Source organism: Calonectris borealis, chromosome 3 (assembly GCF_964195595.1).
Source record: "Calonectris borealis chromosome 3, bCalBor7.hap1.2, whole genome shotgun sequence".
Taxonomy (NCBI): Eukaryota; Metazoa; Chordata; class Aves; order Procellariiformes; family Procellariidae; genus Calonectris; species Calonectris borealis.
The window spans coordinates 91,814,067-91,830,161 of NC_134314.1; the positions used below are offsets into that span (position 1 = coordinate 91,814,067).

General features: G+C 43.9%; 1 protein-coding gene across 1 annotated transcript in view; it reads left to right on the forward strand.

Annotated features, from left to right (window-relative positions):
* VIT (vitrin) overlaps positions 1–9,310 on the forward strand; it is a 56,934-nt gene extending 47,624 nt beyond the window's left edge. Inside the window, exons 15-19 of the mRNA XM_075146641.1 lie at positions 1,748–1,895; positions 2,097–2,200; positions 2,715–2,941; positions 4,971–5,484; positions 6,068–9,310. Coding sequence (XP_075002742.1) covers positions 1,748–1,895; positions 2,097–2,200; positions 2,715–2,941; positions 4,971–5,484; positions 6,068–6,246 — 1,172 coding nt within the window. The 3' untranslated portion in view covers positions 6,247–9,310. The remainder of the gene's footprint in view (positions 1–1,747; positions 1,896–2,096; positions 2,201–2,714; positions 2,942–4,970; positions 5,485–6,067) is intronic.
* The last annotated feature ends 6,785 nt before the right edge of the window (positions 9,311–16,095 follow it).

Genomic DNA, 16,095 nt, shown 5'->3' on the forward strand with positions numbered 1-16,095 from the left:
CTCAGTGTAGCAGAGACACAGGCAAGCACAGCTGAGTTTCCAGCAGTTGAACTGAGATAAGGCTCGCCAGAATCAAACTCTCATCCCGCTGATGCCTCTAGGACCATAAAAGCTATAATTCAGATCTTGCCTCCCTGCAAATCAGAAAGCGCTCAGCTCCCTACAGAGCGCCTTTAGCCTGTGCTCTTGCAGAGTCCCACTAATGTCCCAGCACCGAAATATTCCTGCTGTCCGAACCCTCCCCAGAAATTAAGTCTGTATATAAGTGTGTGTAAATCTTTGCATGCCTGGACCCTGCTAGCTAACAAACTCCCCACTTCCCACATGTAGACCGCATGGTGTAGCTCCCTTTGAAGGACAGGAAATTCAGGAAAACTTGGCCGTTAATTGAGGTATTATTTGTTGTGGGTTCCCGGCCTTGCCTCATGATCTGCTGAGAACGAACATGGTTCTCAGTCACGCTTCTATAATTCAGCATTATTAAGATTAGAAAAACAGACAGCTACGGGAGAAAAAATTGAAGGTAATGAGATGGGCGGCAGTTGCATAAGCCAGTAAGAACAATTGGCGCTTTGTAGCCTTCAGGCTACCTAATGATTAAAACACACTATTTTGGACAGTCTGATTGATAGGAGGCATCATCAGAAGGAAATCAAGAGATGGGGATGACCCAGATGCCAGAGGGGGAAAATGTTAATTAGCGCTCTAGTTAAGCCAAATTTTGATCCTGCTCCTGGTCATAGTCCAGCCGATGAATGTTTTACCACTAACTTGCAGAGACGTAAAAGCAGGCTGGCAGTGATGAAGACAGCATTTGCAGAAGCACAAAGATGAGGTTCATCTGTGTAATTAGAGAGAAGAGTTTGGCTACAGGCATAGCTTTTCTAGAATATTGCTTTCAGCCCAGAGAGGCAACACACAACAGCGCACTGCTGCTGCTGTGCACACAGGTACAAGCCTACAGCCACATGCGAAAAGAGCCCCCGCTCACTCTGAACACACCAAGCGAAATCATCACCCCCGATGTTAGCTCCAGCCCAGAATGAAGCTGCCGAACGATTCTCATTCGGAAGGACAGAGTTGCCAGGATTGCTGTCAGCAGCTCCTTCAAGAGACCCCACGATGTCCTTTGCCCCGAGGCACATCCTGGGCATCACACGTTTATGGAATTGAGTGGGTCTTCCCTCCCTTCTGAGCAGCATTAACACTGTATGTGAAGAACTGTTCCTGTTACGTCTATTATACCAATTAAGCCCACAAAAGCATAACCGAGGAAATCCCTGTAGTCTGTGCTTTGCAGGTGGCCGGACTGCAAAATCCAAGGGTCACATCTGGCTTTACAAACTCTCACCACCTCTGGGCTGTGAATAAAGCAGGCAGAGCCCAAGCCGCGGTTCTGAAGGCACAGGACACGAGCCAGCTTGCTCCTGCGTGGCTGACCTCTCCTCCCTCACCCCCAAACATGGTGCTCCCAGACTGGCCCCTGGGGACAGCTTCTTGCCCTTTTGTCACCCAGCCAGGCTTGGATATTGCATGGGAGGAAATCATGCCCAGGACTGTGTTTACCAATGAGCAGGACAGACTTGAGCTCCCAGCTGTGACTTGTCCTTGTCAAAGGCTTTTTGATAGAGTTTGCGCAGCAGGACAAGTCACTGTATACAGACTTCTTAGGCCTTTGCTCCTCACAAGAAGCACAGCTACCGGAAAGGTCTAAAAATATTTTCCATGTTTTTGTGTCTCTCCTCAGATTGCAAGGTTGATTTGTCCTTCTTGATGGACGGGAGCTGGAGCATCGGTAAACGTCGCTTTCAGCTCCAGAAGCAGTTCCTCAGTAACGTGGCTCAAGCCCTTGGCATCGGCAGCGCTGGTCCTCTGATGGGCATCGTTCAGTATGGGTAAGAGCTTCTCGTGCAGCTACTCTCACTGCCACGGGGCACGACTGCACACTCTGGCAGCTGTAGCTCTGCTGCTGACACGTGTTAAAGGTCTCACTCCAGCTCGCACTCAGGAGCCGGGTAACACAGACAGGTCCTACAGCTTTTGTATTGTTGCATGTGAAGCAAAAAATTGACAGTTGCTCTCATTTCTTCTTTTAGCGATGACCCTTCCACAGAATTTAACTTAAAAACTTATGCCAACTCCAAGGACGTAAGAAATGCCATTGAGAAAATCCCACAGAAAGGTGGTCTTTCCAATGCTGGTAGGTGGTGGAGCTGCTTGCACATCCTCAGCTTGGGGAGGGCTCCAGAGGCTGGGCTGTAGTGAGCCCACACCTCCTCACTGGGTACGGATGATGTGACCAAAAGGTGCTCAGCGCTAGGATAGGGCTGGCGAGGGAGTACCGCTCCCACCATGACCTGCCTGCAATTGTCCAGGCACTGCAAGCCTGTCGCAAGTGGACAGGATTTACTTTTCTCCTCATGGGCAGGTCCCACCGACCTGTGTCAGGGATCCTTGCTAACCCCGCTTGTCACCCCCAGCCCCTCTGAGGCACAGGGAGGGGGAGGTGGGGTTCAGCGCAGGAGGGCTCAGGAGGCACTCGCACCGACAGCAGCGACCTCCCCTCCTGCTCTCACAGCCACAGAAACCGCTTTCCCCAGCTCTCGGCAGGGCTCCAACACTCGAATCAGTCCTCTGCCTACCGTTTCATGAGATATTATCAGGCAGAGTGCTTCTAGACCTGTAACTCATCTTCATCTCCTCTTTCATTCCAGGGAAGGCACTTTCATTTGTTAACAAAAACTTCTTTTCGGATGCTAATGGAAACCGAGGTGGAGCACCCAACGTGGTTGTAGTGATAGTGGACGGGTGGCCGACCGACCGAGTGGAGGAGGCCTCCAGGCTGGCCAGAGAATCAGGGATCAACATTTTCTTTGTCACTATTGAAGCAGCTACTGAAAGTGAGAAGCAGAACATTATTGAACCAAACTTTGTGGACAAGGTACTTACTGGGCTGGGCTCTGGCTGGGAGCATGGCTGTTTCATTCAGGGCATTTCCCTTTCCTTCTTACCACTTATGGTTATTTCTTGTCCTGCTTATACTGTCTTGAGGTCTTCTTGAGGTACGAAGAGCCAGGCAGCAATGCTGAAGTCAGAAAGGGAATGAAGTCAGTAAAGTTCTGGTTTGAGGGGCATCATAGAGTAAATGGCTTTTTAGTGACTAAACATTGGCACAAACCTGCAGTCGTACTGAGACAAGAGGTTTCCCAAACATACAGTAGCATGACAAAGCAAATTGCAGCCTGAGCTTTCCACAAGCCTCCTGCTGTGCATCTCCCCCCCCCCCACCCGGCAAAGGCTGAGGAGCCCTGTCAACCTAATGTCAGCGTTGCATTTAAAAACAGGTTCCGTACATGCAAATGTTGGGACACTCCCAACACAGGCACATCCCAGTTGTTCAGCTATACTGGATAACTCAAACATTTCGTTTCCACTGTTGATCTGATGCGGGTTATTTTTCTGTTGTTTCTGCTGCTATGGACTTCATGGTAGCTCTTGGAAAAAGAGTAAATCCCTGCCATGTGCAGAATAAAAAAGAGAAAGCAAGCCTTGAACGATTTGTATTTGGCACTAACGGTAGCTGCCTGCTCAACAGTGCTTCAGGGCAAGCTGGCACCCAGTTACGGCAGGAGGTATCTACCAAGTGCCAAACCAGGCTGGGCTCAGGAAGCAGGGTCGAGTTATCTGGTATTTTCAGAAAACAGATTCCCATCTGAGCCATGTCACTCTGCCATGAAATAATCTCCCATGAGTTTCAGAGCTGCTCCAGAGAGCTGCGCTGTCTCCGGACAATGTTTAATTGGATTGCAGTCTCATTTGCATTTAATGTTTTTAAAAGGGCAAAGCTACAGTGAGTCTCTGCAAACCTGCCAGGGACGCGGCAGAAGTGGGAGTAGAGTGGGCTCAGAATAGGAAGGTAGAGAGGGAACTGTGACTTGATACTGCTGCATTAAAATAGCAGCAAGACAGTAAGGGCAAATGAGAGCAGGACACGGTGAGGAGCCCAGACCAGTGGGAACTGTAACTCCCTTGGAGCCATTGGGTTTTATGCAAGTCAAGACCAGGCACCAAGAAAACAGTGCGTCGGTCTTTTAAAAGACTCAGACACACACACACAAAGTTGATAGATAAAGCCTGGCTTAACAAAATATTCTTACCCAGAGACCTGAGGCATTAGCATTTAAAAGGCGCTAAAGCCAGGGACAATTTGATCCAGCCTGGCCCCACCGCTTCCCCCCCGCTGCTTGACTTCTCCCACTCCCTCTTCTGTGCACCCCCTACCTCCTACCCACACTCACCTGATTCCCACTAACCCTATAGAAGCCTCCTGCAGATCTTCTCCCTACAAGTATTCAGTTATAAAAATTAATGATTTTTTTTTTTACTATTTGGCAGAGCCAGTACAATGGGGAATTTTTAAGGGCTTTTTGCATTTACACCAAAATTGCCTGGGTTTTTTTCTGCTTAGGAGGGTATGAGCCAAGGATAACCCAACTTCAGGTCCAGGTTTCAGTTCAAGGTAGTAGTTTGTCAGCAGGCAAAACTTTCCTTGTTGCCCTGAACGATGGGAGCTGAAGTTGCCACCCGGCAAACACACAGGCTCCCATAACGCCCACTGGAGCCACGCTAACAGCAGCTCTGTGATTTGGATGCTTTCTCTGCAAACAATGTAACGTATCTAAAAAAGTTTGACAGGTGGCAAACTTGCTTATTGCATTTCTTTCACTACTATAATATAAGCTTCATCCCACAGCTTTAAAAAAAGGCAGGGAAAACTGGCTCGTTACACAAGTATCTGTGATGTTACGTTGATGTCACTTCCCAGGGAAGCAGACGGTGACTGGAGGAGAGGCCACTTCAGACGCCAGCATTGCTCTTTCCAGGAGCCTGTATTTACAATTTAGCTACATACCCCAGCTGAAACAGGTGGACTGAACTTTCATTGCATTCATCCTTGTGTTGCCTTGCAGGCAGTGTGCAGGACAAACGGCTTCTATTCCATCAACGTGCCCAGCTGGTTCAGCCTACACAAGGTGGTGCAGCCCTTGGTGAAGCGGGTCTGCGACACCGATCGGCTGGTGTGCAGCAAGACGTGCCTCAATTCAGCTGACATCGGTTTCGTAATCGACGGCTCCAGCAGCGTTGGCACCAGCAACTTCCGCACAGTCCTCCAGTTTGTAGCCAACATCAGCAGAGAGTTCGAGATTTCGGACACCGACACCCGCATCGGAGCTGTTCAGTATACCTATGAGCAAAGGCTCGAGTTCGGCTTTGACGAGTACAGCACGAAGCAGGACGTGCTGAGTGCAATTAAAAGGATCAGTTACTGGAGTGGTGGGACCAGCACAGGAGCAGCCATCAGCTACGCCTCAGAGCAGCTGTTCAGCAAATCCAAACCCAACAAAAGAAAGATCATGATTCTCATTACAGATGGCAGGTCTTATGACGATGTCAGAGTGCCAGCCATGGCAGCTCACCAAAACGGTAAGCTTTTCTATCATCAGCTGCTCTTCCTACGTGCCTCAGCATTTATCCAGGTCAGAGAAATGTAATTTGCTACAATTTGGAGACACCGGATGGAACTTTAGGAAGAAAGAGTAGCGCCTAACCCTGAGGTCTCATCGAGCTCTAAGCAAGACCAGTGTCTATTTAAAATGTGAATTCACATAAATCTAGCAAAATGCAGCTATGTGTAGGAGATCTCGGGGGATTTCTGCTGTCTTAGTAACACATGAAGCCTTCTTTGGCTTTCCAGTCAGGATAATCATACATCTTCCAACACAATTCTAAGACATTTGGAGTGAGAGCCTGTTGTTCAGGAGCCTGTTGTTCAGACCCAGAGCTAGAGCTTTACTACTGTTTAAACCTTTTTGCTGTTGGCAAAAGGTACTTCCAAAGCACAAACTAGGCCTTTCCTCCAATTTGAAAACGCCATTTTTATACAGCGAGAAAGAGCACTGCAACTGACTCTTTGTGGCCTGGCAACTATGTTTGTAGTATTGGTCTTAAATCAAATTTAAGCAATGACAACTTTTATGCTCATTCTAAACTCTGGGTTTCTTTCCAGGAGTTATAGCTTACTCTGTCGGAGTTGCTTGGGCAGCCCAAGATGAACTGGAAGCCATCGCAACAGACCCCGATAAGGAGCATTCCTTCTTCGTGGATGAATTTGACAACCTCTACCGCTTTGTTAATCAGCTCATCCAAAACATTTGCACAGAATTTAATTCCCAGCCACGGAACTGATGGACTCGAGCAAGGCAGAACCCTCAGGCGCCATGCTGAAGGCACGCCAAGTGCCACAGGAGTAATGCCAGCCCTCAGTTCAACAAACACTGGAAGTGGTTTTCTCTGGCACTTTCCAGTCAGCAAGGTTGATTGCAGCTCTGTCCCTATGCATGATAACGCTCTGTGTAGACTGTTGATTTTTTTTTTTCTTCCTTGCAGGCTTCAGAAACTCTCATTTGGATGGATAGCAAAAGAGGCAGTAAACATGGAGGAGGTCACTGGACCTGTTTGAAAAGCTGCTTCCAGCAGAGAGGCCCAGCTTGTCTGGTTCCCACCTTTGGGCACACACAAGCTCCTTAAAACGTACCACCTGGTTCCTGAAACGGCCAGGTCCCTTCAGGGAGCAGCCACGCTGCTCAGCTGCTGTGGCAGAAGCACCTCCGTGTGGCACTGCCCGCCAGTCGGCACCCAGGTCAGGGCTGAAATACCAGACACTTTTTTTCAGGGGAAATGACCCAAATTCGAGTACCTTCTTAAAAGCAGGCACTCTCTCTTTGTACAGCTGTCTTGCTAGCAAGTCAAGCTTCAGCTAGTGTAAACTCAAGCACGGAGATTTATCCAAACCCAGAGACTGGAAGGCAAGCAAGAGGAAAGAGTCAAGCTGTGCGACCCTAAAACCGTTTGTCAACCCCAATAAAGCCCCAAATCCACAAAGCAGCCAACACGCAGGAACTGGAATCTAGTCTCCTACAGCACTGCATTAATATTTGATTTTGAGAAGTGTCTTGTCCCCTTAGCTCACTTGCTCCGCTCTTGTGTGGCTCAAGGCCTGCAGGACCGCAGGAGAGCTGCCAGAACAGAGGAGACTCTTTCAGAAAATTGCGGGTTTAAGTTGCTCGCAATCAGAAAAGCGTTTGAGAATCCACCTCTGTCGTTAAACCACAGCTCAGAACAGCTTACAGCAGTCTCTAGTGTGAGGAGAGCTATTCAAGAGCCATTAACAGGCTTTAAGAGGGAATTATGTGAAGTTCTGTATTATACACTGGGAAAAGCAGCATTTCGAGCATTTACAGACACCGTCTCCCAAATTTGGGATTGACTTCTGATTTATGGATTGATTTAAAAATGAACCTACTACAGCCCTGGATTATTCAAAACACACGGTTGTTTCTTAAGTGAAGGACAAGCCATATCACCAGTCAATAGGGGAGGAGTGACATATTAAGAAGGGCAAAGGAATTGCACTTTAATTAGGAAGAAGCAGTTGCTGGTTATGTTTCCATCCAATATAATTTAAGAAAACATGTTCATTAAGCAAAGTTATCGAAGGAAAGGGATGGAGTTTCAGAGCCAATAAAAACGTGCGTGTTCATGCACCTTACGGCAATCAAAGCCACACCGCATCAGGCTTGTGGAACTAGCAGGAAGTGGGAAGAAATTAAAAGTCAAATTTCACATCTTACTCACAAACCAGATTTTTAATGGCCTTTATAGTTTTAATAAATAACCATGCCCCAGGATGCTTATTATTCACGTAAAAACATTAATTGAAGTAAATTGCCATAAGGGAAACTCCTTTCTGTCAACAAAATCTTTGAAATCTTTATGTTTGGAAATATGACTGAAGTAGTTCAAAAATTACCAATGAAGTAAGCATAATGCAAACTAATGAGAACGGCAGATTCTGCGTGATCTCCCTGGTGTGGTAACATAAGCCAGGCTATAGGGTCCTCTCAAGAGGTTATCAAAACCAATCCTGGATGAAACAGCGGTTTTACACAGGGAAGGTTCAGATCTTCCTCTTAGAAGAAACATTCAGTTCCAGCTTTAACTGAACATCATCGATACAATAACGCTACCCAGACAGAAGAGGCAGGGCACTGCCAGCTTCCAAAAAAAGCAAAACAAAGACATAAAATATATATGTATGCAAAGTTTTTAACACTAATCTGTACTGCTGCACTTCCACAGCAATAGCCTCTTGGCTTGAAAAAAGTAAAGATTAAGGACAGAGAGTTAGGTAGAAGCAGAGCAACCCCTGATACCCCCCATCTCCTGACCTACCTCCTCCACTACCGTTCTGCTGAAAGCATCTTTCTCTGTCAACAAGGGACATTACATGGGCTGGACAAATCTCAAAAGAGTAAACTGAATTTACTGGAGACTTCAGACACCAGATTCATTGCCTGAAAACCTGTTTGCTTGGGGTTTAATTTGGGGCTAGCTGAGAAACAGGCCTAAGTCTTGACTTCTATCTACTCTTAATATTGTGGTTTAATTTTTAATGCAACAGCTTACCACCGCATATTGTTTTCCATACTGGCCATACTCTTGCAGCACGGAAGACTGGTACTCTGCAGAGACTCCCCAGTGTTTCGCTTGCGCTCTGCTGAAAGCGCAGCACAGATGGCCAAGACATTAGGAACAGTTAGAGCCACATGTGCTCTTCAGGATACACATTTTAATTTCTTCTGAAAGCTTAAACTTCAAGCAATAACAGTGAGCTTTCAAATGCTCTTTCACAGGGAAGTTGCACAGCTATCTTCTGTGTCAAGCATTTATAAAGGGCACGTCAGGGTTTGTTGTTGTTTAAATGGTTTATCTTAAGATACAGAAGAACTATGGCACTCAGTTGCCAATGTGCATTTTTATTAACTTCTTGGGATGACCTTGAAATTGTTGGATCTCAAAGTGTGAAAGTGGTTTAGTGTTTAATCAGACTCTCATCTAAACTTGGGTGTCCTATTGATAAACACTGTAAACCTAAGCGTAAGCCTCAAAACGTGTAAGAATACACCCTTCCAAACAAAACCCTTTTAACAAAAGCAAACGAGTGGATCAGCACAGAACACACTCCTCTTAACCTTTACCTTTCATAGCAATCAAAATACTTGCCGTCTACTAAAGTCTCTAAATACTGTTTTATTAAAAAACAAGACAACACGTATAAATCTTCATAAATGTTCAAGGGAGTATATTTGTTTGAAGAAAGCAGCAGAACTCCTTCTGTAACATATACAAGCTATTTTGAGCTTATGAATACAAGTTGCTGTATCTTTTGCAATAAAATTGTCCCAAAGGCATATGCAGTACGTGTCGTCTCATATGTGGTTAAAAAATAAACACCAAATATGGTCCATGCCATTTTAGTTTCTGAAACACAGCTGAGGTTCTTACTAGATTATGGAAGACCTAGCACAGTTGGTAAAGCCTCAGGCGTTGGTAAAGCCCCAGGTGTTGGTAAAGCCCCAGGTGTTTCAATGTTGTCCTTTCACATGCTCAGCTGAAAAAAAGCCTAAAAGTGAGCTAACAGAGGAAGGACCACCAAATTACCTATCAGAGGAATGAGTCATTGAAGCAGAGTCTAATGGCTGAAAGGCATCAAAATTGTATGTACCTTCCCAAGTCTGCAAGATCACGTCTTATTTGGAACCAGACTTCTTCTGGAAGCTGAAAAAAAATTAACACAGCCTCTACACACTTTCTAGATGCAGGGCTGAATCAAAGAGGACCTAGATGTCCAGACACTTGATGCTGGGCCTCTTGGTTCAGATACCTGACCAGTGCAGTAGAACCTGCCGTCTGGCCGATGCATCCAAAAGAGAAAGGCATCAAAGGGTTGCACTTGGAGGCAGGCAGCCAGCCAGGGCTGGGAGCTGTCTGAACTAGCCACTGGACACATGGCCAAAAGGGAGTTGTCTGATCACCCTCTCCCTAGCAAATAAGCATCTTTGCACTCAGGAGTTGAGCTGGTGGCTTATCGCTGCTCAGCAATCACAGTGCAGAACACCCACCGTGAAATAAATACTGACATCCGTGCTCTGAAAGCAATGGGGGAGCTCTATGGCAGCACCTCTTGCCTCTAACTCCTGCACATTCCGGGTGAACAACCAAAGTTCAGTTCAACGTTCAACCATCTCTTCAGAGAGAGGTAACTCAACCCTCCGTTTCCCAGCAGTATCTTACCTTGCTGGTCCAGGGGTGGGACACTCAGCACCTCTGCTGTCACTGCCACCCTGCACAGAAGGCATCACCTGCTGTGTGCGCCCTCTTGCTCCTCAGCTGCTGCCGCTTTGCTGGTCCAGCAAAAGGAGGTGTTCCCCACAGCAGCTGCTGAATTTTGCTTTTCTGACAGGCGGGCAGAAAGATTTCCCTTCCTCCTCGTGTTCCTCCCCCTGTGGCTCTCCAGCACAGGAGGGGAACTGTTCCAGTAACAGCTCTGGGGTTAAGCATCCACACAGGACCAACCCAATCTAGAAGTCCTTAGTGGATTTAACACCTTACCTGTGGTCCACAGAAAATTATCCACGTTATCTACTTGGCAAGACAAAGCAAGCAGTAAATATCAGAAATATTACCTAGCCACCAAACACAAAGTTAGTCTTCTGTGGTATACAGACCTTAAATTACTTCATGGTTGAACAAAGTCACTTACTCTATCATTCTTCTAGTTATTTTTCTCTGCCCACCAGCAACATTTTGGAAACAACTTGATCCCTTTTCTTTTCCATTCCCATCTCGGTTTGAGAAGTCTTAGACAGTACCAGGCCATCTACATTTGCTAAATCACCTACATATGGAAAACATTGCAAGTGTACATCTATATTGCCGACTGCCTCAAATTCCTCAAAGTAGTCTTTTTTTTCCTTGCTAAAAACTTAAACTGGGGGATATCACAGGTTTAAGCACTGCATCAGCTACATCGCTCACAGTCAGCTGTCAGTCATACTGAACGACAAGAGGAGCAAGTGTTATTTTCCTTAACACCGGTTTAACCGCTTCTGCGATTTCTAATAAAAACTCTGATAATGCAGTTCAAGAACTCCAACACTCACTCATAGAAATGACTTCTTTTTAAGCACAAAGAGAAATGTTAAAAGTTTCATCATATGGGCAGAGAGAATACGCTCACTTTTCTCACACCCAAATCATTATGGGGACATGTCTTGTCCATAGGCAAACCTGTAAGGATGTTAGGAAGGCCTCCCATGTGGGAAGGTCACTGCTACATTGTTTGTGAAATCTTTCTCCCTACCTCAGGAATCTTCTACTGACCCTCTCTGGAGGCAGACCACTGGGGTGAATGCAACTGTATTGTCATTTCATAAAGTAATTCCTCCTTTCCTATGAAGGGGGAAGATGAGCAGGACTAAATCAGAAGGCTTATTTTACCTACCACGGAGAGGAGACGAGAACTTCGCTTATCCCACCTACAAGCTTTAGAAAAAACAGGATGGACTCGCTAACAAGTTGTTCTGCTCAGTTCTGTGTAGGTTCCCATACCACCCCCTCAACAGTGCCGTTCTGAGCATCTTCCCGCAGCAACGCGACTACCATCTGGGAAGTGTGGTTTGCTCTCCCTCTCCCCAAGGGCAGAACCGTGTGCTTATTTTTACGTTAAATGAATGCTCTCCCCAGGAAGCGCACCACGTCTCGCTGCGATCGATGCACCGCTGATAGACCAGCTTGGGCTCAACGGCACCGCACCCGCTCTGCATGTCGCTTCACCCCACGAAGATACTGGGGACTGTGTGCCTAAGTGCACGGAAAGATGTAGGGTGCCAACAGTGCCAAGATGGCAAAGCAGTACAAAACCAAGACATATGGAGAATAGAAAAACTGAGACACTACTGCGAACGGTAACACTTTGCACAGTTCAGAAGGAAGTTCACATGAAGTTACCTCATGCCCCTCCAAACACACGTCTACTTGTCCTAGTCTGAGCGCACTTCCCCCTCCTAGTACACATATCTTGTGATAAAACACAGAATTATGAACACAATACAAAATGTTGAAAAATAGTATTTATTAGCACCCAATTTACATAATTATATGGTACAAATGACACTTACTTGCTGCTGTAACATTAAATAAAGCTGCTCTTAAAAACCATTGCTTATTTCTGGAAGTCCATGTGATTTTGCTCAGCACAGAAAGCGGGTACAGTATACAGCTACCCCACTTCACTACTGTCATACCAATACAAATACCTGCATGGTTACCTCAACGTGGTCTCATTTTAAACAGCACACTAACGTAAGCAGATCTATATAATTTTAATGACAAAATATTTTCTTGACTTATTCAGGCAAGTGAATATAACCTATCCAAGAAGTTTCACAAAATAGGAATTGCAGTGAAAAAGAGAAAATTCAGGGCTGCAATTGAGCAGCTCAAAAATATGCTGGCATATTTCAAAATAATCTCCCTCTGAATTTTCTGTCTTTGCCATTTTAGATATTTATCCAGGATTTTAAAATATTGAATTTTAGTAAGAAGTTTAATATTAAGTGATTGAAGAAACATTTTCATTTAAAGCAAAAATTTACACTTTTTATAATAAATGCTTATCAAATCCTTGCAGAATGAATCACTTTTTCACTTTTCTCATGTCCCATGATTAAGAAGCCTTTCTGAAATCATGAAATACATGAAATTTATGGATCCTTACTCCCAAGAAAACTACTTCCTTCTCAAGTTAGAAAACAGAATTTTGTACTTAAATTAACATTCACTTTTGTACGACAGTAGCATTTAAACAAGTAATTTGGTGGTACTGAAATTCTGACACAGCCTTGTACTGAGCCATACGCAACCTGACAAGCAGACTATTACTCAACAAGTATGTGTTTCTCAGTTGGATCCACCACTTTGCAAGACACTTGAAGCCCAACATTGTTTCAAAGAAGTCATTCAACATTGGCGTGCAAAATCATAACCTCAGCATAATTCTGAAGGGGAGTCAATTTCCTTTAGCTAGTTATGTATCAGTCACAGTAGCCTTTTCATATCAACTATCTGTCATGGAAGTGACCCAAAACAGAAGAGGAGCAACTGCAGTTACTAACATTTAAGTGGTTATCACCTGTGGTATCTTCTCTGAAAGAGAACTGTCAGGTAACTTTAAGTTCAATAGGTATTCTTGTAGAGAGGAAAAAAAAGTATATTAATATAAACAACAACAAAAAATCCAAAATACAGTCCATAAGGCAAAGAAATTTGTCTGGAATTTTTTTTTTTTTTAACCTGACAGTTTCTTCCAGAAGAAACCAATTGAAGATATTTATACAAAATACAATGCAGGTAGTTGGTATGCTGACAAACGTCAACAGAAAAATCTTACAGCAACAATAGTCGTCTCATCGTGGATTTTCTTCTACAAGTTTTTTCAGATGCATGATTCAAGGAAAATGGAGCACAAGACCGCTTTTCAGTCTGCTTGGGCTATAAAGGTCAAGACATTATTAGCTAACATGCTCAGTTTGCATTTCCAGAAAGTGCTAACACATATGAGACAGTTTTCAAAACCTACGCATGTTTGTAAATGTCTGACTGCAAGGAAACAATTCTAGGAGCCATATATCTGAAAACAAGCTACATTCAAAAAGCACTATCTTGATGACAGGAAGAATAAAAAAATAAATTCTTAATGGAAAAATATTAGCTTGAAGTCCATCATTTATCCCTTATACAATGTTTTTGGCTGCTTTTAGCAAGTAATCCAAAAATAATGAAAATATTTGGCTTGGCAAGAAGTTATCCCTTCCTTTTCAGAATAGTACAAATCCAACTGCATAAATCTTCTCTCAATGTCCCAGTCTAATACTCTGGTGTGAGGACCAAGGGTTCCTTGAAATAGCAAGGAAGTAATTTTGGGAGTCTGCAATTCAAACTGAGGGAATGCAAGTAGACCGGGCTTGAGGACCGTGTCAACACAAGGCTTTGAGAAGCTTAAAAAACACACGTGCAGGCGTGGGTTAAACGTGAGTGTGATCTCCCAGGATCACAACATGGCTTGGCAGCACGAGCAGGGAGAAACTAGTTTAACACACAATACCACAACCCGAATTCAATCGGCAAGAAAGCTGGGCTAAAAAGCATATATTATTATTAAATGCCTTTTCAGTTCAGCCATAGTTTGGATTTTGCTATCCAGCAACAAATCTCTCCTGACAATGAACCAGTTGAGACCCACAAATTGAACTATTCAACTGGATTTACACCTTCTGTAGAGGAATTCAGATTCTCAAAAACCATCTTAAATGATACAGCACTTTGCAAGTTTTCACAACAGACTACAGAGCAGCAAAATTAAGTCAGCAGGTGGGGTAAGAGATAACTCAGTAAAATTAAATGAACTGGGAATAAGGAGGTACAAATCAGCCCCACCACCCTTGAAAAAACAGTCTAAGAGAAAATCAATAGTTCTTTATGAAATTTACCTTGCAATGACAGTGCACAGCAAATGGGATTTTAAGATTCTAAGAAAATATAGCCTAAAGGAGGATTTAACTGGGAAGATAAACATCAGTTTATCAAAAGGACAGATACCTGCACAACAGGTATGTTCATTAGCACAGGCAGAGATATCATTTTAAAGGTCTTACTTCCCACCATCCTCCCTGCTGGGATTAGTCCCACCAGCTGAACAAGACCACTTGCCTGAGCAAGGACTATTTACACAAAGGTCATCCTGGTCCCCCACCCACTCCCCCAGTGTTTGTTCATTTGCTCTGTTGTATGTGATACTATTTTTTACAATATGGGTTATTTCTTGTGGTTTTCATCAGTTTCTCTGCTGCTCAGTAGAAACACTGTGGAGGTTTTGACTAGCCATTTACAGGCCATTCATTTCAGTAATGGTGTTCATCTCTAAGCTTAAAGACACTGATGATGAAAGAGTCAAGACTGTTCACCTATTGTAACCCTCTTCAACTAAATACTTTATCAGATTTAGATAAAATATTCTCAATGCCTTCAAGTCCTTATGGAAAAAGGGAGCTTCTTGAAACATCCGAGTAGTTTTTTTAGGGAAATCTTTGCATTCTCTCTGTCACTCAATACTAACAGCTACGCTGAGCATCCCTACGATGCTCACCAACAGCAGATGCCCAAGAAAAGTCGAATTATCGTGTCAAAGATTGCAACATCTTATACAAGCCAATTTACTGTATGTAAATGGTTTACTATCATATTCTGATTTCTTCGTTCTTAACAGTGTAGTCCAAAACAATTTCCAAAATACAGCCACAAATTTCAGAATGTTTTTAAATGCTATATTATAAGCAGCATCATGCTTTACTTCCATGAATCTTATCAGCTCACCCACTAGAAAGCTGAAAGACATACATGCTAAGTGAGTCAAAAATTACCTGGAACCACCGGTCCCATTCACATCTCTTTTGTATGAGAAAGTACTGAAGGAGTATTTTTTACAGAATGGGATATTTAATGTGAAATGAGCCATACAGATGACACTGTATGTAATAAATATTAAACATGTAGATTATGACTGAAAGAAAAAAAAGAAAAGAAAAATGAGAAACAAGCCTAAAATTCTACTCTGCTTCCCAAATTTTGTGGCTTTGGTTCAATACTAATGGACATCATGAGACAAAGTCTTAGTCCTGCAATTTTGTTTTTAAATAAATGTTTATCTGGAAGCAAAAGAGTAGACTCACTACAGCGTCTGAGGAACTTACCTTCGCATAACTGGGTGCTCAACATGAAGACTATGTTAACAGAAGAGTAAGTTCTGTTCTTAGAATTTAAGTAATAAACTATTACAAATCTCCTGCCACCTCCTCATCTAAAGTGACATAGTTTTGAAATTTGAACAATCTCCACCTCTTACTTTGACAGAAGACTGCATAATTTGGAATCTGGATATATACTAGATTTTATCCTTCATATAACCTGCAGTCAATGGATGAATGAATAAATCTGAAGAATCATTACGGGAAAGCCTCGCAAAACTTGCTACTCTAACCTTTTAATGTTTTCCTTTGTGATACCATCGGGCTAAACTCCACACTGCTCCCCAGCCCAATTCTCCCGAGATGACACCAGTCACATGGAGGGCACATT